Genomic DNA, 23,313 nt, shown 5'->3' on the forward strand with positions numbered 1-23,313 from the left:
CAAAATTAACAAAGCGGAAGTTACTATCAGAAATATCAAAGGTGTTTGATCCGTTGGGCTGGCTAGCGCCAGTCGTTACAAAGCTTAAGCTACTTTTCCAAAAAGTTTGGATGGAAGTCAAAGAATGGGAAGACGAAGTATCAGCCGAATGTGTAACAGAGTGGATAAGAATCAGAACAGACCTGGAAAATATCAACCAATGCACAGTCCCTAGGTGGATCGGAAGCGGTGAGAAAGGCGTCATCGAGCTCATTGGGTACTGTGACTCATCTGAAAAGGCATTAGCATGTGTAGTATATGCACGAACAAGCGATGAATCGCAAAGAATACTAGTAGCAGCCAAGACAAAGTTGGTACCCACTGATAAGACTATCACGTTACCACGACTGGAACTAAGCGCAGCTGACCTACTCTCGAAGTTATTAAAGAAAATTGTAGAGAGCTTAGTAGGTCACTCAATAAAAATATCAGCATACAGCGACTCTATGATCGTACTTGGGTGGCTTCACGGAGACCCCGGAAAATGGAAAATATTCGTATCAAACCGGGTTAAATCAATCACAAAGAACATACCGGCCGAATGTTGGAGATACATCAAGACCGATCAAAACCCTGCTGACGCAGCCAGCAGAGGTATCTACACGACTCAGCTCATTAAACATAAATTATGGTGGAACGGACCGCCAATTAATGAAGATAAAGAATCTGAAATCAAAACATATACTACGGAAGAGGAGTTACGTAATAAAATGCACACCAACGTCATTCAGGCCACCAACGAGCAAAAAAGCACATATAAACAAAACATCATATCAGATTTACTAGCAAAACACAGCTCTATAACAAAGGCCAGACGGGTGTTAGCTTGGATATTACGGGCAACTAAAATTATTTTGTCTTTAAAAGCAAAGAAACTACCGAGTTATTTAACGCCGCACGAGCTTCAAAATGCAAGTCGATTGATCATTATCAATGAACAAAGATCCGCATTCGCAAGCGACATAGAGCATTACCGCGAACATAAACGTGTGCAAAGTAAAAGCAAATTATTACCTTTGACACCGCACCTGGACAAGACAGGAATCCTCAGAGTTGGCGGAAGATTATCAAAGGCAAACATAGATCCTGAGATGAAGCATCCAGCAATCATACCCCACGAAGGGCGTCTCACGATCTTACTGATAGCAGAAGCACATGAACTAACTTATCATGGTGGGCCAAGACTTACTGTGACATGTTTAAGAAAGAAGTACTGGATCATAAGAGGATACAGTGCCACCAAAAAATATTTGAGATCATGCGTAACCTGCAAACGACACGATCCTGTGTTGGGCCAACAATTGATGGCTGACCTTCCCGAAGCAAGGGTCAACGAGGCACCCCCGTTTTATCATACAGGAGTGGACTACACGGGGTTCGTAGAAACAAAAGCAAGTAGAGGTAGAAGCATTCGAACTACTAAAGCATACATAGCAGTGTTCGTTTGTATGGTCACAAAAGCAGTGCACCTAGAGTTGGTGTCTGACCTAAGCAGTGAGGCATTTTTAGCGGCTCTTAGGAGAATGGCTTCAAGGAGAAACGCGCCCCGCCATATCTATTCCGATCAAGGAACTAACTTTATTAAAGCAAACAGAATATTACAGGAGGAAATAGAAGAATTTCAAAGCATGTTCAATGATAGTTTTTTCTCCGAGTTATCTGAAATGAAAATCGACTGGCACTTCAACGCCGCCACCTGGGCGAGTGCCGGAGGACTGTGGGAAAGAGCAGTACGTAGCCTCAAACATCACCTAAAAAGAGTTATAGGGCAGCAGAAACTTACCTTTGAAGAGTACTCTACTCTTCTAGCACAGCTAGAAGCATGTTTAAATTCAAGGCCGCTCTGCGCATTAACAGAAGATGCGGATGACTTGCAAATTCTAACCCCAGCGCATTTCCTGACGGGAAGGGCAGGTTCGACCATTATACAGACAAAAGAAGATGCAAGGACAAGGTGGCATCTCACTAGCAAATTATTTACAGACATATGGAAGCAATGGAAATCAGATTATCTCACCCAGCTAATAGAAAGAACAAAATGGCGCAAAAGTTGTAAAAACATTGAAGTTGGAGAAATCGTCCTCATACATGATGCTAATTTACCGCCAGGGAAGTGGGCGATGGGTCGCGTCGTCCAGCTTCACCCGGGTTCAGATGGTCTGGTAAGAGTTGTTACCCTAAAGACAAAAAATGGTTTATTAAGGAGACCGATCATCAAATTGTCAGCATTACCTCTCGCCAACACGGCATCTAAAAACGAGCAAGAACAAAACAAGAAAAAAGCATCAAGCAAGCAAACGAATGAATCATGTAAAGGTCAATCATTAGCCGGAAAGAAGACACGACCATGCAGACAAGTTAAGAAGAAATTCGACTTTATATCAATGGCGATAGGGTTTCTTTCATTCATGAGCATTATGCCTACTTCTAGATCGGAGTATAATATTACAGAGATGAGCGCCAGCCAATCGTTGTATTTCGACCCCATAACAAAGATGCAACTTATTAGAGACAAATGGACCTTAGTTGTGTACCACGACATGGCCCCGTACTGGCAAGGTGAACAAGCATACAAAAAATTATCAAATCACTTGGACAAACTATGTACTAACATAGAGCATAATCAACAATGCCATATGATTTTACTACAAATGAATCACGACTACTCAGAGTTACAATACAACAATCAACTTTTATTAACACAGCATTTTACCGAGCACTCCAGACAGCGTCGCGGTCTTATCAACGGTGTAGGTTACCTTGCGAACACATTGTTTGGTGTGCTAGATCAGCATTTTGCAGATAAATACTCTGAGGACATTGAACTAATTAGAAATGATCAACAACACTTGGTAAATCTATGGCGTAACCAAACTTCTATAGTAGAGTCAGAATTTAACTTGCGAAAAAGAACAGAAGCATCGATGGAAAGGCAGTATAACATTATAAGTAGTCGGTTAAACTCTCTCGTTAAGGCAACAATTTAATATTATACAAACGGCACCGAACATCCTTACACCAGATGTTACAGACATCAAACACATTATCAATATAACAATGCCTTACTTCAAAGAAGACGATACAGATATCGATAAACTGAACAGCTCTATAGATAGCTTAGAATCCCAAATAATAAGCATGAAGAGCAACATAGATGAAATGCCTGAGCTATCGAGCCACGACATACATCAATACTCCATCAGCTACAGCCTGGTCGGCGTTTGTGCGTGTGCAGCGCTCGTCGTCGCCTGGAGGAGGTGTCGGCGTCAGCGGCGTCTGGTGCTCTCACCGGGCGTGCAACGCAGTGATAACAGTGAAATAAAATCAGTGGTTCACAGTGAAAGTGAAAGTGTTAGTGCGCGAAAGGCATTCTCGATAATCGAAGATAGTGTTATGTAGCATAAGCATTTTGTATTTTTTTCTCTCCCGCCCGGGAGCATGTTCGGAAAGTAACCGAACACCTTGCAATTAATTAGCATAAGTACATATAGTTCGCCGCCTGCGCGCGACGCTTTTCTTTACACATTAGTGTGTCATCAACCATCACCGCGATCACTCATTAAATTAGTTTTTAAGAGCAAAGCAATCTTTTATTTAATTATCATTAAAGTGTTCGGCAGCAACCCGAACAAGCGGTAACAGAGTTACGGCAATTATAAAATCCATATTGAACGACGAACGAAGAGTTTGACGACGTAAAAATTCTAATGTCGCTAAAGGATATCTTAATATATATATTTCTTGTGTGCGTGTGTATGTGACTGAACTCCTCCTAAACGACTGGACCGATTTAGACGAAATTTTTTGTGTGTGTTCAAGGGGATCTGGGAATGGTTTAGATTCACAATTTTGTCCGCTGGACAATGTTTTTTTAATTAATTTTCAATTTATTAGTTGTTGTTGATTTTGGAATGTTTAACATTGGATCCGACAGACGGCGCTACCATCGCAGTGTCAAATTTTAAATAATATTCGAATTTTAATTTTAGTCTGTCCCGAAATTTAAAAAGAGTTTTGTTATCATTGTGTTATATCGTGTGTGACCATGTGCTGGATCGTTAGATATTTTCATAACATTTGAATAATAATTTTCATCAAAATGGCTTATTAAAAATTGAAATTTTGAAATTAAAGACGTGTAGACAGGACAACGTCTGTCGGATCCGCTAGTATGACTATAATCTTGAATAGTTATTTATATGGTTATAGACATAGAAAAGCTATTGATTCGTTTTATGTAAATTTACGTGAGGAAATATTGGTAACTCTGATAAGGTCATCAGACGCGGTTGAGGGCACAACACGAGTGACCTTGCCCTGCTATCACCATTTCACCCGGCGACCGGCGCAGTCGTAAACATGTTCACAATTTGATAACCGATGCAGATCCCGGCTAGCTTTATGGGGCATATTACGACCGACTTATGTACCACATAAAGTATTATTTATTTACGCCGCTCCGCCGATGTAAAAAAGTTATTGTTTATTTATTACGTTTGAATTTTATTTTCGCCGTAAAAGACACAAGTGTTGATGAAACTCGAAATGGAAACCGTATCGTATGAAGTAACATACGGTTCCTTTAGAGGGCTCTCAATAAATATGATGGTAACAAAATTACATGTCTATTTATTGTATTAATATTTGAATTTTGCTTAGATGATTTCGGAATATTCACGTCATGTATTGTAATATTTACAAAATAATAATTAAACGTTATTTTAATTTAATTTGTATGAATGCAATATCGGGCTCCATTTAAATGAGAATTGTTCGAGTTATAAGTCATGCCCGTTCCAGGAGATCATAAAACATACAGCAGTTAAAATATTTTCGTGATGCGAAGCACGTGTGAGAAGTATATAAGGGGGGCGAGGGGTGAAGGAGCGATGCAAGTGCAGCAATAACTCTCACCTCGGTGCAATCTGCACCGCGAGCCGGCTGCGGCCCAAATTATCTATTTCATATCTGTTGGATTAGCGCCAGTCAGCTTCTATAGAAAATAATAAATTGCGATGTGGTTTGGCCATTGCTGCTTTTGTATTTGATTGCCAGCTTAGTGTTTGCGGATGCAATATCATGATACATATAAGGTAATGTATTGATAATGTTTAAAATAAGTTCAAAGTGAAATTGTTTCGTTGGCCCATCTTAAATAGATACAACATAAAGTTAATTAAAAATATTACAATTACGCTCGCGTATTAGTTTTTACAGTTTTTAAATAAGCATTATCAGGTCAAATGTATATTATTATCAGGTAGAAACATAGTATTAAGCTCTTCAGCTTATTTGTAGACGTATAAAAAAGAAACTATTAATAAAAAGTCCTTGTTTTTAAAATCTTAAAGAGTTTACGCATGCGTTAAGTAACCTTCACATTGTCAACACAATAAAGACCGGAGAGAAGGGACTTTGATTTTCGCATTGTCTGTACGTATGCTCTAGGATAGTCGATAGTTCGATGAATGGTGAATTTATTACTCGGCAAATTAACAATACAATTGAATACAAAACATATATGACATAGAACTAAATAATTAAGAAAAACTAAAAACATTAGAAAACATTGTAATGCCAAAGTTTTATTATCTTAGCCGGTTCTCGCTTCACATCACAGTACTTTTTATGGAACGTTTCAATTTAAGTTTCCCACTCTTCACTGATACAATCTTTTATTTGCAAATATTACAACCCTGACTGACATTTTCATAACATTAAGGGATCAGTGAGACCCCAGTTATGAATGAAATCCTAAGATCCGGGCCGATTAGGGCCTGATCTTAACTCCTGAATCAACTTCCAACTCTCACCTTATTATAAAGTTTAGCAACAAAATTCAATAGGCCGACGTTTATCTGATCTCATAGTTTTCGGCGAGTTTCAATTAATATCATTGAAATTTTCTGTCCGAAACCCCGAAGTTTGTGACATCCTCGATATGTATAATGTTTTGTATTTCTCTCTTTCATTAAAGCCATGTAGATAATATTTTTTATAAAATGAAAAGTAGAATAGTTTAAAATTAGCTTATCTAGACATTAGCACGAGGTAAAGGCGAAAACCCTGAAGTGCGCCGCTAAACCCACAAAGCAATCAACTTCGGATCCGTCCGCACCGAAAGGCTTTGTCTCCTAAATCTCTACTTAAAGAGAGTTCGTGAGAATTAATTTAAATTAACAAACGTCTTGAGCGCGGTGTGAACCGTGAAAAGTGTAAAGTGGGTTAACGAATTGGAAAGCCATTATCGGCACGTTGCACGCTCTTCGCTATTTCACAGGGGTAAGGACCAATGGAGATGGGTTTTCATATTTCTTTTGTTGTTTTTGCTCTATGAAACGCTCTGTATAATACATAATACCTCCTGTGACCCTAACAACTTGCACATAGCTTTATTTAATTAAATTCAGGAAATTTACGTTATATTAACATCCTAGAACTCGTCTAAAAAGCAAGTAATACAGCTCCATGGCTTTTGGAAACTAAATAGGCTAGCCGTTTCAAATGTATAATTTGGTGGATCCTTTGAAAGTCCGCTCTAAACATATTAGAGGGTACATTAACTCGCTGTCGGCCCAATAACAGAGCAGCCTCGCGTCATTACCGGTACACCGCCGTATACAGTACACGGCCTTAGCGGAAGCCATTTGTTGGCTGACATCGACTGTCTCTAGCTATTACATTTAAACTCATTATTATTTCCTTGATTTTACCTAAAATTTGAATATATAGTATATCATAAAATTACTCCAATGCGAACTAAAGTACACACAATCATTTTGGCGATACAACCCTAAAGTTAATATTAAACGGAGATGACCAATCAGAAGCCAGTTCGTCTAAATCTCCTTCAACGACTATAATTCTTTCTCCGACGGATCACCTAAGAAATGGTACCAAATCGAGCAACGAACATTTTCTGATATTATAATAATGAGATTGGCTATAAACTGCCTATACATTTAGCCTTAATAATAATTTAATGCCGAGTAACACAATTCGATCTGTAAACACGTGTCTTTTGGTGAAGGAAAACTTTAAGTTTACGGATATGATGTACTTACTTTTTATTTGATTAACGCATAGAACATTCATAGTTCCAAAGGCAAGCACTAGGAAGAAGCACAAGGAACAGCAGCAGCTGTAGTGAGTGCTCAAGCAAATTACGGACCGACAAGTTGTACATTTATTATTTAACTTCCTGAATATTCATGACTTCGGTTGAAGTCCTCGTTTTGAAAATAATTAGCCGCAATTTTTTTTCATTCGTCGTTTACTTATTTAGAGTTCGAAAGTAATCTTTGACACTTAATATGAAAAAAATGAAATTAATAATTTTTTGTAACTAATGAAATGACGTGATTTAAGTTCGGGGATGGATGTTGAGATAAATTCTATAATAAAATCTTTGTGCAAAGCTAAATGTCAACTTACTTTAATCATTTAGAACACGGGCTAACGTACAATTAGGGGTAAAGACGATGAACTAACAAAACAATGTAGCCTACCTTATTTATGGGTTCTTAAAACTAAGTGACACATCTGTTACCTGTAAAGGATATACCTGAGTGATGTCGACCTTTTGTACGTTATCGGAAACTAGAATTTTATATTACAATTTATGAGATTAATGAAAACTAAAAGGCTTATTAATAGCTAATCTGACCTTTTAGGTACACTTTATTAAGTTCAAGTGTGAAATTATTGTTAACATTTGGCGATAAACACTGTTTTATTTTTCTCTTTTTTCAACTTTTTTATTATTTTGAATTTGGAATACGTATATTTATTTTTAAATGTAGGTTTTGTGCCATTACACATATTTTTTCGTGTTTATTACAATTCAATTCAGTTAATTATTATCAAATTCAATATGGAACGGGGTGTTAAAGAAATAGGATTGCAGTGATCGCCTTGCGCGAACTGGGTCGCAAGCCGTCTTCATATTCCAGACACTTCAAAAGCTTAGTATCAGCCGTACGTTCGTATAAGTATCGTCCCATTAACAGACACAACAATACTTCCTCGGTCAGGGACCAGAAAAGTTGGGGCGGCCGCGTGCTGTTAGAACTACAAAGGCAGAATTCGTCGAAACCCAATTAGGAAGCGAAATTGTTATGGCGAGAAATAAAAATTCCCGCTTGGACTCTGTCGCGCATTATGAAACAAGAGCTGAAGCTCATCGTGCTCATCGTCGATGTACAGGACTTGCCTTAATTCAATCTTTACAATTAAAGGGAGTGGATCTAATCAAAACACCTTCTCCCGCGATACGTTGAAGAGAAACACAGAAATATTCTCTTTACTGATGAAAAAATTTTCACGATCGTACGCTCAGTTCAAAAGAAGTGGTTGGAAAGGTACGTGGGCATCATCCTGCGTCAGTGATGGTTTGAGGGGCGTGTCTTATCAAGGAGGCACAAAACTAAATTTTTGTAAATAAAGAGTAAAAATTTCAGGCAAGGTGTAACAAGATACAGTTTTGCAATTCACTTTCTGAAATATGCCGTGGACTTTCCAGCACGATTCTGCACTTGATTACAAGGCACGAACTACTTAAGCCTGGCTAGGAACCAACTTTCCGGACTTTACCAGAGCTGTAGACTCATTTGGCCGAGACCTGAACTCCAGATTATAGTCAGCTTTAGAGGACATGGCTTGCTCTTCTTATTTATGGAAAACTTAAAGTATCGCATTATTTACGAGTACGAATTCCCCCGTGGCACTAGTGCTGCGGAAACGACTCGAAGGGTGAATGATGTGTATGGCGGTCATGTTGCAAAAGAAAACACAGTTCGTTTTTGGTTCCAACGTTTTCAGAACAGGTCACACTAACATTAGGTTATTAATGTTAAACTGAAGACCATAGATTCATTTTCAGTAAAAGCGGTGAAATAACAATTTAACTACATAAATTCTTTAAATAAGGACATCTTTTCGCCACGGTGGCATCTTGTGAAAACTTGTTACGTTTAGGAGTATTTGATTCCTCTGAATTCCAATAGATGCCAAGTAAACTTCTCGTAAATGCATTGCAACGAATAGTCTTGACCAAATAGTTACACAAGTTTACAAGAGAGGGCGCTTTTCTAAATAATAAATTATAATAAAAAATCCATTTAATTCTTACAGCTTATAAAACAAAAAGTTAGTTTACTTAGGTACATACAATTGTTAGTTTTGTTAGTCATTAAATTTGTATCCTAAATTTAATTGTTGTAGTTTTTCCTTAACCCAACTTTTAAACTATTATTCTTCACTTCGTAAGAACTCATCTCTAGGTGAAGGCCTCCTCAAAAGATAGCCAGTATTCTCTCAATTGGGCTACTTGAATCGAGTTGGAACCAGCTGTTTTTCCCAGCTAGCCACAGGTCTTCCTCTCTTTCTTTTTCCCTGTGGACCCGCCCATGTGGTCACCGGTTTATTTTTTCGCGTATGCGACCATTATGGGAGACCCGTAAACACAGAAAACTCTTATTGAATAATTTTTATGGTTTAGGAGTTGAAAGGAATTCAAGGAATTACAAATAAAAATACTTTTTGAACGTATTTGGTACTAATTTTATTTACGTATGAATAAATTAACGACTGACAACTACGTTTAGCTTATACAGTGTTGTTTTCGGAATACAAGTTACGGTAAATAGCACGAATATTAAGCAAATTCGTCGTTATTTCGTACTGAGGCTGTAGTCGTATTGCCCTATTGACCTTACAAGACTAGAAATCAGATGAGCAAAATCGAGGTGAAGTAGATTTGGAGTTTACGATGTTTCATAAATTATTTTCAATTATAACTCTTCTCCAAATCATTATTGAGGTTTTAAACAATTGGATTTGAAAAGCACCAAAGAGGACCTGAATGTAATCGAAACAAAACAAGGAAATAATATTATATGAAACTGTTAATAAAAATCAAGACTAGACTAAATGATCTTTTGTTATTCACTGAATGAGGTGAAATGCGAACTTCTTTTTACTCGGTTGAATTTGAATCTTCGTCGACCTCTCCGTAAGAAAGCTATAATAAGTAAGTAAAAAATATGACACAAATCCCTACACTCACAAACACATACATTTTACACATATTTTTATACATCCTATCAATATCACATTATCAATATAAAACCTATCTCGACTTCGCAACGACTACATAATTTTGATATTAATTATAGAATTTGCCAAAATTTAATTATATTTTAAAACTAACATAATATATATATTATCAGGCAACGATTAATGCACTTCGCGATCACGTTTCGTAACAGAGCTCTCGGTTCTCGGTTCTCCTCTCAGGAAAAGCTTCGAACAAAGTTAAAAATCTAGTTACATTAAATAGATCACCGTTGACGAACTAGAGTATTAATTATAATAATTAGCTACTTATGCTCGACTATCACGTCCCCTACAGAATGTTGGCGCACCTGACGGGCGGGGCGGGCGGGGCGGGCGGCGCGGGGTGCGGTGAGGGCGGGGGCGCGAGGCGCTCGAGAGGCTCGAGGTCGGCGCGGGGCCGGGGCGGGGCGCGCGGCAGCCGCAGCGGCACCGGCAGCAGCTCGGGCATCACGCTGTGGTGGGTGACGAGCGCCGCCAGCGAACCGAACTCCTTCGTGAAGCCCTTTATCTTGTAGCCCTTGGCGGTGCGCAGAATGAGATAGTGCGCGATACCGTGCGCGGCGAAGTCCCGCGGCACCCGCAGCGAGAGCGCCAGGCACTCCGCCTGCGTGGTGCTGCCGCGAACCAGGAACGCCCCCGGCGCCTGCGCGCTCAGCACCTCCAGCGCGATCTGTTGGATCGACATTTCAAAGAAGACCTCGAAAACAATTTCAAATACATCTAAGCTTTGAATGTACCGAAGAGACACACTCTTCCTACACCTGCTTGTTAACCGTCCTGTCTTATCCCACAACGCGCTCTTTTACCTATCGTATCACACTATGTTACAACCACAAACTTCTTAACATGCCCATTTCCACGGTTTCTAGATTTTAAGCATTCGTTCTCGTCGTTCTCCTTTCTGGGCAGTTGTTTGTATAATAAACTCAACGGAATTAATAATATATATCCTAAAACGTGTAAAGCAAATGTACTTCATAAATTTTACTTACTCTCTATCACACATACATACATACACACATCCTCGCAAACACCCATACAACCTTATTTCTAAGTAGTTGACTGTTTTGTTTTGTTTTATTTTCTTATTTAAAACGTTAAATTTGTTTGCCTACCCATATATGTTTGTACTTTTTGTTACCACTCAATATGACTTTGCTGTGAAACCAGTCTCTTAATACCTTCATAGCTATAATTTTATTGTCTGTTGCAAATGTTATAATTATTGAAGTTACATAAGTACATAAGTACAGACACTCTTTTGTGTATTATTATTAACTCTATTCCCAGTAAGTATTAAACTTACAACCTAAGTACAGGAACGTATCCGCTTGTTCCACATTTTTCTTCATCAATCAAAATGATTAAAACTTCTTTTTTATTCTGATTTAAAGCTCCGACATTGTAGGTAGTTAAATATAAACAATATCTCTAAACCTCTCTGGGTATTCCCTGCTGGAACCACGGCGCATTCTTCAGTTCCGGTTCTATCGGCCGGAAGTTATTGTTCCCGGAGCCCCGCGACTCCCGGGACTCGCGCGACGCTCCTCCCGATGACTCTCCCGAAGACGAAGATGCGGCTGCGCTGCCTCCGCCGCGACTGGAATACGAAACGCGGAAGGTTAGCGGATCGTAAAAGCCGCGTTGGTGTAGGGTATGTCTATTCGAACGCAAATCGTGGAACCTCGTGCTAAACATAGCTTTAGTAGGGACCCCGAGTAAGGACTAAAAACAAAATACGTCATTGTCTTACAACGCCGCTCGAGAAGTTTTCACTTCAAAGAAATTTGATTAGTCTGAATGAATTAGACTGAAAGAACATAAATAAGGTGATTGTCGCGCGCACACATACACGTACCTCATGAGGCGCTGTGGAACCTATTTATTTGTATTATTATTATTATTATGGCTCATTACTTTATGCGTGACTTCTCACCCTTTGAAGGGGAAGATCTATCAATTTAACTTTAACTCATTCTTAGAATATACATAAGTAGTATATTATATAGTAAAGGAATTAGTGAGCATTTCTCCTGACCCGTTAGCGAGAGCGTCCCCTCTGCGGAACTCCAGGGCTCTCCCGGAAGCGGCTCGGCGGGCCGCCTCGGTGGCCTCGTTGATGTAGCCTCCGTTCAGGCACAGAGGCACGTTAGTCGGCCTGGAAGAGAAGGTTCTTTAAAGTTTAAAATCTTGGGCCTGCAAATAACAAATGCGCACTCGAACACTGACGTGGTGGGCGTGTCGGTGACGAGAGGAGTGGCGTCGTCGTCCGACGGCTGCAGCAGCGCCCCGCTGAGCCCGAGGGCCAGTCGCTTCATGAGAGGCGGGCGCTCGGCCAGGCGACGATAGCGGCTCGGGTCGCCCCCGGAGACCCAGTCTTCGGAGGAGCTGGGGCTGCCCTCGCTCGCCTCGCTGCCCTCGCTGCCCTCGCTCACCGAGCCCTCTGCGGTGTCGCCGCCCGTTGGGTCGCATCGTGCGGGAGATCTGCTCGAGGCGTGGATTGATGAACAAATAATACTCTGCTTGCGTTGATAATTGCCTACTTTGCGGTCGCGAGGCCGCTTCTAAGGAAAAGTGCATCACCTGCTGAGGCAGCGCGGGTAGTGGTGCGGCAGGGCCGGCAGCGAGTCGGGAGCGCGCGGCCCACCGCTTACCTCCTTGCTCTGCGGACATTTTACATTCGTTCATCCAAATATATTGTGATAGTAAGAGGGTAGGAACGAGAGGACAGACACGGTTGGTGTTTGCCGATAATTGGACGTGTCGGTGACACACTTAATATTATCATTTTGGTGTTATATAAAATTTTGGTTCTAGTGTTATTACTGTGTTGAGGGGTATGTGTTTTTTTATTATTATTATCTTGTGGCTTAATTTTGTTTTAGTATTTGAAATGTTTTTTTTCTGGTTTGTCTTTTTAGCTTTATGAAATGCCCTCAAATTTAATATTCATAAAACAAATGTTTGGATGAAGATAGTGTCACTGTGTTGTGAACACTCCTGTACAATACAGCGGGTTTTGGTGGGATGACCCAAGAATAAAAATCCTCCTGGCGCCCATAACCTATTAGTTAAGGTTAATTTTAGTTTATAAGTTTAGTTAATTAGTTAATGCATGTTAGTATTTACTTAGCTTAAGGTTTGTCATAAATATTTCAAAATGTGTTTATTTTGTTTTATTTTATAGTTTATAAACCCATAACAATATTAACCTCGTCTAAATAATTACCGGGAACTACTGCTATTTATTAAATAGGAATAGAAAGTGAAAATTGTTCGAAATAGTTAATTATAACTTCTCGGCCGATCCTCTCATTTTTTGTTTTTATTTAGTCACATTTACATGTTTTACATTTTTGTTTAGTCATTGTTGAGATTTACTCGGGTTACGTTAGACGCATTTTTATTTTATATACTTTTTGTTAATTATATTTGATAATAGTTACGTCCACTATTTTTACTTTATTTTTGCTTTGTGCGACTTTTATAGTGTTTAGTGCGTGTTTAAGAACTATTGCGGGGCAAGGTAACAATCCCTGAGGCTCCCTAACTAATAGAATTTCTACAAACCCTTACGGCTGACAAACTTGTGTACCATTCTTCCTGGTAAGGAGACATTATAACGAGGTATGTGCTCAGGACTTATTATTTTAGTATAAATTATGTATCCACGGCCACCGAACCGTTCTTTGTGGTACACGGATCTTGTTTTTATTATTCCAATACAATAATTGTTTTAATAGAATACTTAACTCTGTTTAATAATAAGTATATTATACTCTATTGTTGCAGATAGCGGCCGGTCAGGCCACATTCCCCACGAGGAATGCCACGGCGCCGAATGCCGACCGAAATCACACCACCGCATTCAGTGCATTGTGTCATGTGTGTGCGTCTCGGGGATTGCCCTAACCTCGTCTTAGGCATATAGGTATACGACAGAAGTCATTTGTGTAATATCTATCACTGTCTATTCTCCTTTTGTCTTAGAATTTTTCGACATTCAGCAGTTACCGTAATAAAATAACTTTAAAGTTATTTTCGGGATCGTAAAATGTAATATTATTAGTATCGGGCGGATGTTTCGTATTGTCAGTTTGTCACGCGACGTGCCGCCGACGCATAAATTATGGGAAAAAATTACCATTGCGATGGTTGAGGCACTGCCATTTTTTGTAGGCTCGAATAACAATATAGCTGTTTATTATCCATGTTAAAGAGCGAGAAGTAGTATTTTAGAAACGCTGTAGGTAATTATAGGTTAACGGATATATTAGAAATTAGAATTAAATATATACCAGTATTTTGTGCGACGTTTGGTTAAATCTGTAGGATCGAAGCAAATAAAAGTGAAGCACTCGGAGGCTCGATAGATAAAGTAGGAATTGGATCACAAACGGTCCAGAGACATTGCGAGGGGGGCTGGGCCGAGGGACGTTCGGTCGGTCGTCAGCCACAGAGCGATCGCTATCAGCTGTAATAGTTTCAATTCGTTTCTGAGCGTGATTACTGCCTTTACTATTTTGTTTTGTTTCGACGTCCTACAACTCTGTTCTTGGGAATTTATATTAAACGTAGTGCCTACTGATAATACGAAGAACGATTAAAAATAAATTGTTTATGGTTATTCTATTTATATATAACGCTCATTTATTTTTTCTATCGCTACTCTGTACATCTAATAATGTTACTTAGAACTTGAGCTTGTTACTTAGCAATATTCGCCCTGTCAATAAGTTTTGCCATAATGTTAGTGATGTCGGTTCTGAAAGCAATCATATCATCGATAGTGCAACGATTTCTTGTTCTAAAACAAATGGATTTACTTTGAAAGCTGTTACTTTAAATGAAATGTTGGGGTGAAAACCGATCGGCAGCGCATTTGGTTCTTTTGTTCGGCCGCGCTTACTGCCACTTGTCACGACAACCCCTGACTTTGCACCGACCTCCCGATCACTCGACCCTTAAAGGGGCCTTTACAACATACACATTTATAAAAAACTTTTGTTAAATACAAATATCGAAACACCTCTCGTCATCCAAAACTTATTGGCTTTTCATAACCATACAAAATAGTTTTAGACGCCGGCCATTAATATCATTGTATTATTGTTATAGGGCTAGATACTTATTGACTAGTTTTATCAGATACTGACACAGTCAACTGTAACTTATTAAATTATAAAAAATCGCTATGAAGTCAGCCGGTACGCAAACAGAGATTATTATAATATGTAATATAATAATAGTTCCGCTTTATAGCTTAAGGTGCGAATGTTAGCTTTTTTATTGCGGAGGAATACGAACGCTTGAAAACAAATTATGTCTTATCAACTTACCGAAGACGAAATACAACTTGCTGATTGGATTAATTTAAGAGAGATAATCTTTTTAAAATTAATGTAGGTAGCTTACGAACCTTAGCAAAGAAAAATAATGGTACTAAATTTACATTAATTGCCAGTTCTCGAATTAGGCCGGAGAACGGATGTGATGAACTGGCTATAAAATCGTCAAAATGTTTTTTACAAAATATTGCTAATTATGTCATGTTTGTTAAAGCGATTAATTATTCTTAACAAATAAAAAAGGAATTTCAACTCTATCAAGGAGCAGTGAAATAGGAGCATGGACTTACATTACCGTGGGAACGAAACGCAAAAGCGATATCGAGGTGATGAAACAAAAATCATATAAATACAAAAACTTATTTATCTCTTTAATGTTTTGTCCCTCACCGCGAATTATGAGACGAAGTTTGAGCACTTTAATATTTAAAAGACAACTTTTCGGGTCACAATGAGCCGAATCTGTCCCCGAGGGAGCTTTTTTCAAATTAACATGTATCTCACATTTACCATTGCAGGGTCTACTAAAACTAAAAAAAAACGATTATAAATTGTTTATCGAAAACATCAAAACACATATAAAGTCCGCTGTCAATCAGAATTACTTCCACCGTGACAGTTTTAGCACAATATCGAATGTCAGCACTCACCGCCCTTCGCAAGGTCGTAGACCTCTATCAACTGATTAAAATTTTGCAACAAAGAGTGCTCGCCATTCAACTTAAAATGTGTACTTTCTAAAGAGAAATACCACAATAATTAAATATGTCCCTGCGTCACCTCTCTCTTTCCATCCCACGGATGTCGGAACGTGCATCTCGTTCACATCCGACAAACGAATGTGGCAGCCCCGAGAGGAACAAGCCACTCCGATTTATAGCTCATCGTGTTTGCCATTATTTAGGCCACAATTCATTTAACAGTGGGTTGAATCTAGTAATTAACGTTCTCAATAAGATGGCGACCGTTACGATTTGAGGAAGACAATATTTTAAAAGTATTAAAAAGTTTGTTGAGCTGTATTTAGGCAAGTGACTACCGCCAACAATTGAATGCTCCTCCAATACTTCAATAGTGAGGAGGTCCAACGGGTGCCCTAAACTGTCAACATAACCGGCCCTCGCGAGGAGAGCGCCATAAAAGGCGGATTCGATTACGAGCTTTTTTACGAACTTTTATTAATCTCAGCTCAAAAACAATGTGTACGATAGCTTTTATTTTATATACCCATATGTTATTTAATTAATTTTCACTGAGTAAATAACAACTTATCCTCATTCCTACAACAAGTTGGTACGAAAATTAAATCAAAATCCATAAAAGGATTTATTTGAATTACCAATTCCAGTTGTTTTCACCCATAATGGCATGTATAAAATCCACATACTACAAGATGAAAAAAAACATGTGAATGGAAATAATTGCGGAGTATGTCGTGTTGTTATATAATTAATAATAGATATTAGTTTCTAATTTAATCTTATGACGTTATTTGGTCTATAGCTTTAATTACCGCTGAGATACAATATTGAGATATTTTTTCTTACATGTTACCAGAAACTTAAGTAAGTAATTTAGGAGAGCTTGGTGATAATAGAATCCGCTGCGAAAATAGGCAGCGAAAAAATGAAAAAATATCATAAAAAGTGGTTCCCGTTGATTACAACGTTCCGTGTGATGATTATAGTGTTGTTCCAGGCGCCTTTTATTAAGGCGTTGACGAGTCATAAGCAAGCAATATTATACCTATAATAGTATATGAATAATTTTCGATATATTCGTAAATGTTTACTAGAAAGTTTGAAAATGATTATATTATTTCAGATCAAGGGTAGAAAGAATATCTATATTATTTATATAAATATATATTGGTGAGAACTTTTGGCTCACCCAAAGTGGAGCTGAGGGTTGAAGCTGCGAGGCGAACGCCATGCGGAACGCATCTCCCACTAGCGCGTTCAGCTCCTCCGCCTGAAACACATTCATACACATTTCAAAACATTATATGGCGTGGCATTATAAAAACAAATTAATTATAAAAATAGGTAATCTCCGGTTTCAGAAACTTAGACAGAAAAATAGATTTTTTTTCATGTATGTTTGTGTTTGGGTTATATATTACTGTAGGTAAAGCTGGTTCATTTGGTTTTCCACATCACTATTTCTGTAAAACTCTATCAGTCAACCAAATCATTTATTACAATTCGACCACCTAAAATGGCACTTTATAAAGTTAAACAAATTATTACATTATTTGAGTTTGTTATCTACAATTCTAACAAACTTAAATAATGCTGAAAATGTTTCTTCTGCTATTTTAAAAGAGGGTAAAAAATAAATGTACCAAGATTTAGCGTTACCTTTAAGAATTTAAATTTTAAACTTATAGGCAATAAACCAGCATAGTAAATATTTTAAAGAGTGTATCGCAATCCCCGGTGCATAATGTAGTGGGTTCGAGTCTTGCCGCTCGAGATAAACGAGCGCTCACTTTGGTACCAATATCGATTTAGCATTTATTCGTAGATAGGATTAAATATAGGATAGGATCCGCCGATTGGTAATTTCAGTTTTACAGCTGCGTTAAAGAAAAGCGATTATTTTCTTATAGACAAAGCCACACTAACGTTTGAAGCCTTCACGGTGCTGACTTTATAGTAAGATTCTCTTGAGGCCTTGAGTAATCTACGAATTGTGAAGGGTGGCAGTATTAATTCAATGTCGCCATTAAAGAGAGACGTGCCTAACACTCAGATCGTATTCATTTATTCTGAAATGTTGAAAGTTCTCCGAAAGGACTTTTGAGGAGGCTTTAAGATAGCGGCCAAAGCTTCTAGGCGCGTCGCTTCTATTTGCTTTAATTACCCCTTAATTCTCTCACATTCAACAAAAAAGAGAGAATATTTATTATTATTAAAATGTAATATACTCGTTAAGTTCACTATTGGATGGAGATGTACCTACGGTTGAAGTACCGATAATGCTAGCAATTTATTACGGCTTCCTAGCTTTCTAACTCGGAAGTATATTGCTCGACTAACAGTAAGTACGCCTTCTAGATAGTGATCGCCAACGACCATCTGTGTGCAGAGGCTTTAATAAATCAATATTTACGGTCGGTATCCTGTCATTATCCGGCAAATTATCTTGTCACGACGATCGGTCACCAGCTTTTTAATTGTCTTATTACGCCTGGCGTCTACTGCTAATAGTCTAAGAGAGCTTTTAATTTAAATTTAAATGAACGCGTAATTCTTTAGCATACGCATGCTCTTCTGCATCTTATTGCTCTCTTGTTAACTAAAAGAAACTAATGTGTCCTTTATATCACATCTAGTTTATTTTTGCTTACTCAGCACCGTCATTTTATCAGAACACGTAGAGACATCTTTGCGGAAACTCGCGGTAAATAATAAGAGTTCACTTTATTTTGAAACTTAATAAATGTTATAAGAAGAACAACAGGAAAAACATGACATAAGTACATATTTCTATAAAACAATTCCACATATGAATATCTCGTGAGGTATCGAAGGATAAAATGTAAATGAAATAGGGCGTGGGACCCGGGACGACCAGATAAAATTACATTTTATTGTCTCTCCTCATACACAATTGGATTCTCAGTATTTTCGATTACCACACATTTGTTTCTGCCACTTCTGTTTATCATAGTTTTTGTGACCGTTTGCACTTTAAATGAAAATAATGTGAGTTCAAATATTTTATTTTATTTATTTATTTATTTCGTAATCCTACAGCTAACATAAGTTATATATAATTACAAACAAATACATTGAAAATATAGCCAAAGATTGAATACATCAACAAAAATATTCAATACCTACCTACCTAATTTGGCTGTGTCTGTGATGGTGTAACAGATGGTGAGGGTATGTAAGTGCTGCTGTATATGTGGTGTGTGCTCATGATGCTGGTGATTTTGCGCTATGGATATTCTTAATGACATTCCGTGATAGCCAAAACAAGTCAAGGTATAAATAGTGGTCATTGTATGTCCGGGCTGCGCGATACAAAACCGATGTTTTTGCATAAATAGTGCTGATGTGAGGAACATGAAACAAAGCACGAGTCTGGTAGGCAGGAACAAGAGAGAGAATGTTATGTAGTAGCAATAAATCATATTGTTTTCGTCGAGATTCTAAAGTATTAAAATGTGAACACGCACCTTTATAGGTATTAAACTTATTGTAGGGGTTATATGAGATAAATTTTATAAAGTATTTCTGGATCTTTTCTATTTTTCTTTGTCTTTGTGTACAGAGTAGGTGAACAAACCGAGTAGCAATATTTGTTTTTGATATTAGTAAGTTATTGCCATTATGAAGAGAACTTGTAGATGATGAGCGAGATAAGTTTCACTTCTATCTTAGCTATCAAAATGTCTAAGAAAACATTTAACATAATTAAAATCCACAAGTCTATTCAAAAGCAGTTGCACATGTTTCGTTAACCTGTAGAAGCTCATAAAACTACTAACCAACTGTATGTATCCTGTGCGCATCGACAAAACGGATATTTAGAGGCAATAAAATTTATTTTGACTGCGCTTTGATGCGGGCGTCTTTATGGATGCCTTCCTTTCCGCTCTCAACACTCCAAAGCACGCCACATTGATTTAACGCTTATTTTTATTCAAATTAAACTATTAGACTTCGTTGTTGCCCAATTTCCGTTAACCGCGGCACCAAATCTTACCTAACAAAGTTCCTATTTATATATTGTTAAAGACGCGCCTTTTCATAAGTTTTATTTTGAAATAGAATTAAAACCAAATTGTCCTTTGGCTATTGTATTACAAAACCGGTATCATCAATTTCCAAAGGAAATTTTTGGAAAGGTCTCGACAAAACCTAAGATGTAACTAAATCTGATGCTTCGTTTGACTGAGAGTGAGTTCTGAGAAACGTTCGGCGGCACGCGCACGCTCATCCCATTCCACACCCAATTAGGCAATCATTCCGAGTTCATACTTCGTCTAAATTATTATCATTTTACGAGCTCAAATTACGGCAAATTTAATAAACTAAATCCTTAGTTTTCCTTCCCTTTCCTTCTAAAGTTTCTACAATTCTATCATAATAGACCTCAAAACGCAGTCAGTTTTGTGTCAATATTAAAACAACATATTAAAATATAGTCGACATCCAGAAAAAATAATTGTACCAACTGCTTATAAGTTTCAGTTGCGCAGTTAAAAAGCTTTTAAGACATCGAGAAATGAAGATTTAAATGTACGAGATAAGTGAGGAATGAATTATTAGGCTTGTTCTATATCTATATATTATAGTTTAAAAGCACACAGCTTTAAAGGATTCCGATCTGTATAAATTGTATATTTTATTATTGTTTATATATTAATACACAAGTACATGACATAGGGTCCTTCAAGAAAAGAGCGTACCAATTCTTAAAAGGCCGGCAACACACTCGCGAGCCCTCTGGCATTGAGAATGCCCATGGGCGGCGGTATCACTTAACATCAGGTGAGCTTAACAACAACAGATCATATGAAATAAGTTCAAATAAAATTCTGTGTTGTGTTTTAATGAATAATATATTTTACAATACGTACAATAGAAACAAACAACGATTTAGTAAAATTAAATATCAAAAGTTCGAGCGTATCCTCTGGTATCCATAATCCACTATACAATTCATGATAAGTATACTTATGTGCTCACAAGAATGTTATATGTATTAAGCCGCTCGCTGACGCCCAATTTCATAAGCGAGGCTCCATTAATCATATTTATGCACTCATTTAAGATATACTAGTGCAATACTCTAGAATACCACTGACAATATTATGCTTGCATCGACGAAGTTTTTAAATAAAACTAAAGTTTATTTTAGTAGGAGTGAAACCATTGAATCTATTTCGGAAACACTCATAAAAGTTTAATTACTTTTTACAACTAATTGTCCTACGCTGAGCAGTTATTCCCATTTACCTAAATATATAATACAACCGACTCAATAGTTCGTTGAAATTACTACATTGAATATTAGCAATGAAGGACCGGGTGGGAATAATGAAGGCACAGATGTGGCAGACTGAGACAATACGGCTGTATCTGCCATTACTGCAGATGAGACAACAAAAGTGCAAGCTCCCACATCACAATGTGCATTGTTCTTTAGTTATTAAATGTTAATCAAACACCACAAACACACAGTAACTAGCTTCGGTGATTTGAAACTATTCTTAAAGTAGTTCACCATTAATAAGCCGCACAATAGCAACTAAATTCTATTGAAACGTAAACCTTGCTTGCTTTCTCTGGGATTAACCTTCGAAAGTCTTTCCTGATTCTAAAATTGACTTCATGAAGCTTTGATCATTATTTTTCAGTTAAAAGAAACTTTAATAGGCCTAACTTTACAGTCTATTTTAAAATAAGTAAGCCAACTTTAGTAAGCAATTTTAGCCCTCTATGTGTCGTTTCCCTTAGTATGTTTACCTTTACCGTACGAGAAAGGATAAATTCGCAAATATAAATTCAACTATAGGTGCTCCGCTGATGTAAAAACATTCCCAACTCGTTTGCATAGCTTTTAATATACCATGATTATGTGTACAGGTGCTTTTAAATGTGTAAAATGAAGAAATCTGCAGTATGCAGGTGGTGTTTTGATGCAATATAAGGTTTAGGCATTTGGGTCCTACACCCACGCGTTCACTGGCACTAATTAAATCTTGGTTTAAAACAAAATCAAATATCTTTTTATTGGAAATGTGAATGAAATCTTAGATAACTTGATAAGTGAAGCGTTATCGTTAATTGATCTCTATAAATATAAAAAAAATATTATTCTAAGTTTTCCAATAATCATTAAAAACACAAACGGCAAAGCTCAATGTTCCGTTCGCGTGGCGCGTAATCACTAATCACATACCGATACCGGAATCCCTTCGCCGTCGTCCCACGTTTTGTCACTACCACACTGACACCGCACCAAAACTACACAAACACACAACCACACGCGGCCACGACGCGATCGCCACTGGAGCCGGCACTCGGCAGTGGCCTTTGACGTGCGATAACTTGTTCCGAAGGCTCCGAGGGGAACAGCGAACAATGCTAACTCTTGCGCACCTGTATCAGCCCTTTTTTTTACTTTTGAGGCGACGAACTTTTCTGCGGCAACCGGTCGACGACCCCACCAATTTAATCAACTTCGTACGAATTTACATTGAATGCCAACATCGATCGGAGTTGTCGCATAATTGCGATAATTCATCAACGTGACAGACATGTGAATAGAACCGCGAGGTAATACTTGAGACTCTACATGGCTCCCTCCAGAAGAGATGCTTATAAGTCAGAACGACTTGAGATACTAATGATGAGAATAGAAGAAAACCCAGGAAGTATTATTCAAATAAAATCTAATCAAAATCATTTATTCACTCATGTAACCAATGTTCGCTTATGAACGTCAAACAGAACATTACATTTACTTATTCTTCTCATTATGCGAACCAGATCCGCCTAATTGAGGGATATCTAATCTTGATGGCCTCGACATCACAACATAATTGCAATCTAACAAATTATCTCTTTCTAGCAGCGTCGGTAAGTCACAGCGTAACCAGTGGCGAGATGTATAGGAATGCAGCAACCCACAAGGTCATGCGCCGACTGACACACATTCCACATACTGCATACCATCACGATCGTTTCAAACTTCTAACCTCTATTTTTTTATTTTGTCTTGAGGCATTTCGCAAAAGTACCGATATCACGAATGGTGAGATACATTTTTTTCCGTTCAAAAGCACTAC

General features: G+C 37.9%; 1 protein-coding gene and 1 long non-coding RNA gene across 4 annotated transcripts in view; one reads left to right on the forward strand and one right to left on the reverse strand.

The window, feature by feature from the left end:
* Positions 1-9,586: 9,586 nt before the first annotated feature.
* LOC110998830 (SH2 domain-containing protein 5) overlaps positions 9,587-23,313 on the reverse strand; it is a 59,071-nt gene continuing 45,344 nt past the window's right edge. For both annotated transcript variants that reach the window (XM_045628938.1, XM_022267623.2), the window contains exons 4-9: positions 17,394-17,474; positions 12,739-12,818; positions 12,385-12,639; positions 12,194-12,313; positions 11,593-11,755; positions 9,587-10,825 (exon numbers count right to left, since the gene is read on the reverse strand). In XM_045628938.1, the coding sequence (XP_045484894.1) occupies positions 10,445-10,825; positions 11,593-11,755; positions 12,194-12,313; positions 12,385-12,639; positions 12,739-12,818; positions 17,394-17,474 (1,080 nt within the window). In that variant the 3' untranslated portion in view covers positions 9,587-10,444. The remainder of the gene's footprint in view (positions 10,826-11,592; positions 11,756-12,193; positions 12,314-12,384; positions 12,640-12,738; positions 12,819-17,393; positions 17,475-23,313) is intronic.
* LOC123689353 lies at positions 12,853-13,320 on the forward strand. Of its 2 annotated transcripts, none has more exons than XR_006750346.1 (2): positions 12,853-12,891; positions 13,077-13,320. It is a non-coding gene; the product is annotated as an uncharacterized LOC123689353 (long non-coding RNA). The 2 variants fall into 2 exon arrangements; XR_006750345.1 differs by lacking the exon at positions 12,853-12,891 and adding an exon at positions 12,947-12,992.

The sequence above is a fragment of the Pieris rapae genome, chromosome 7 (assembly GCF_905147795.1).
Source record: "Pieris rapae chromosome 7, ilPieRapa1.1, whole genome shotgun sequence".
NCBI classification, from domain to species: Eukaryota; Metazoa; Arthropoda; class Insecta; order Lepidoptera; family Pieridae; genus Pieris; species Pieris rapae.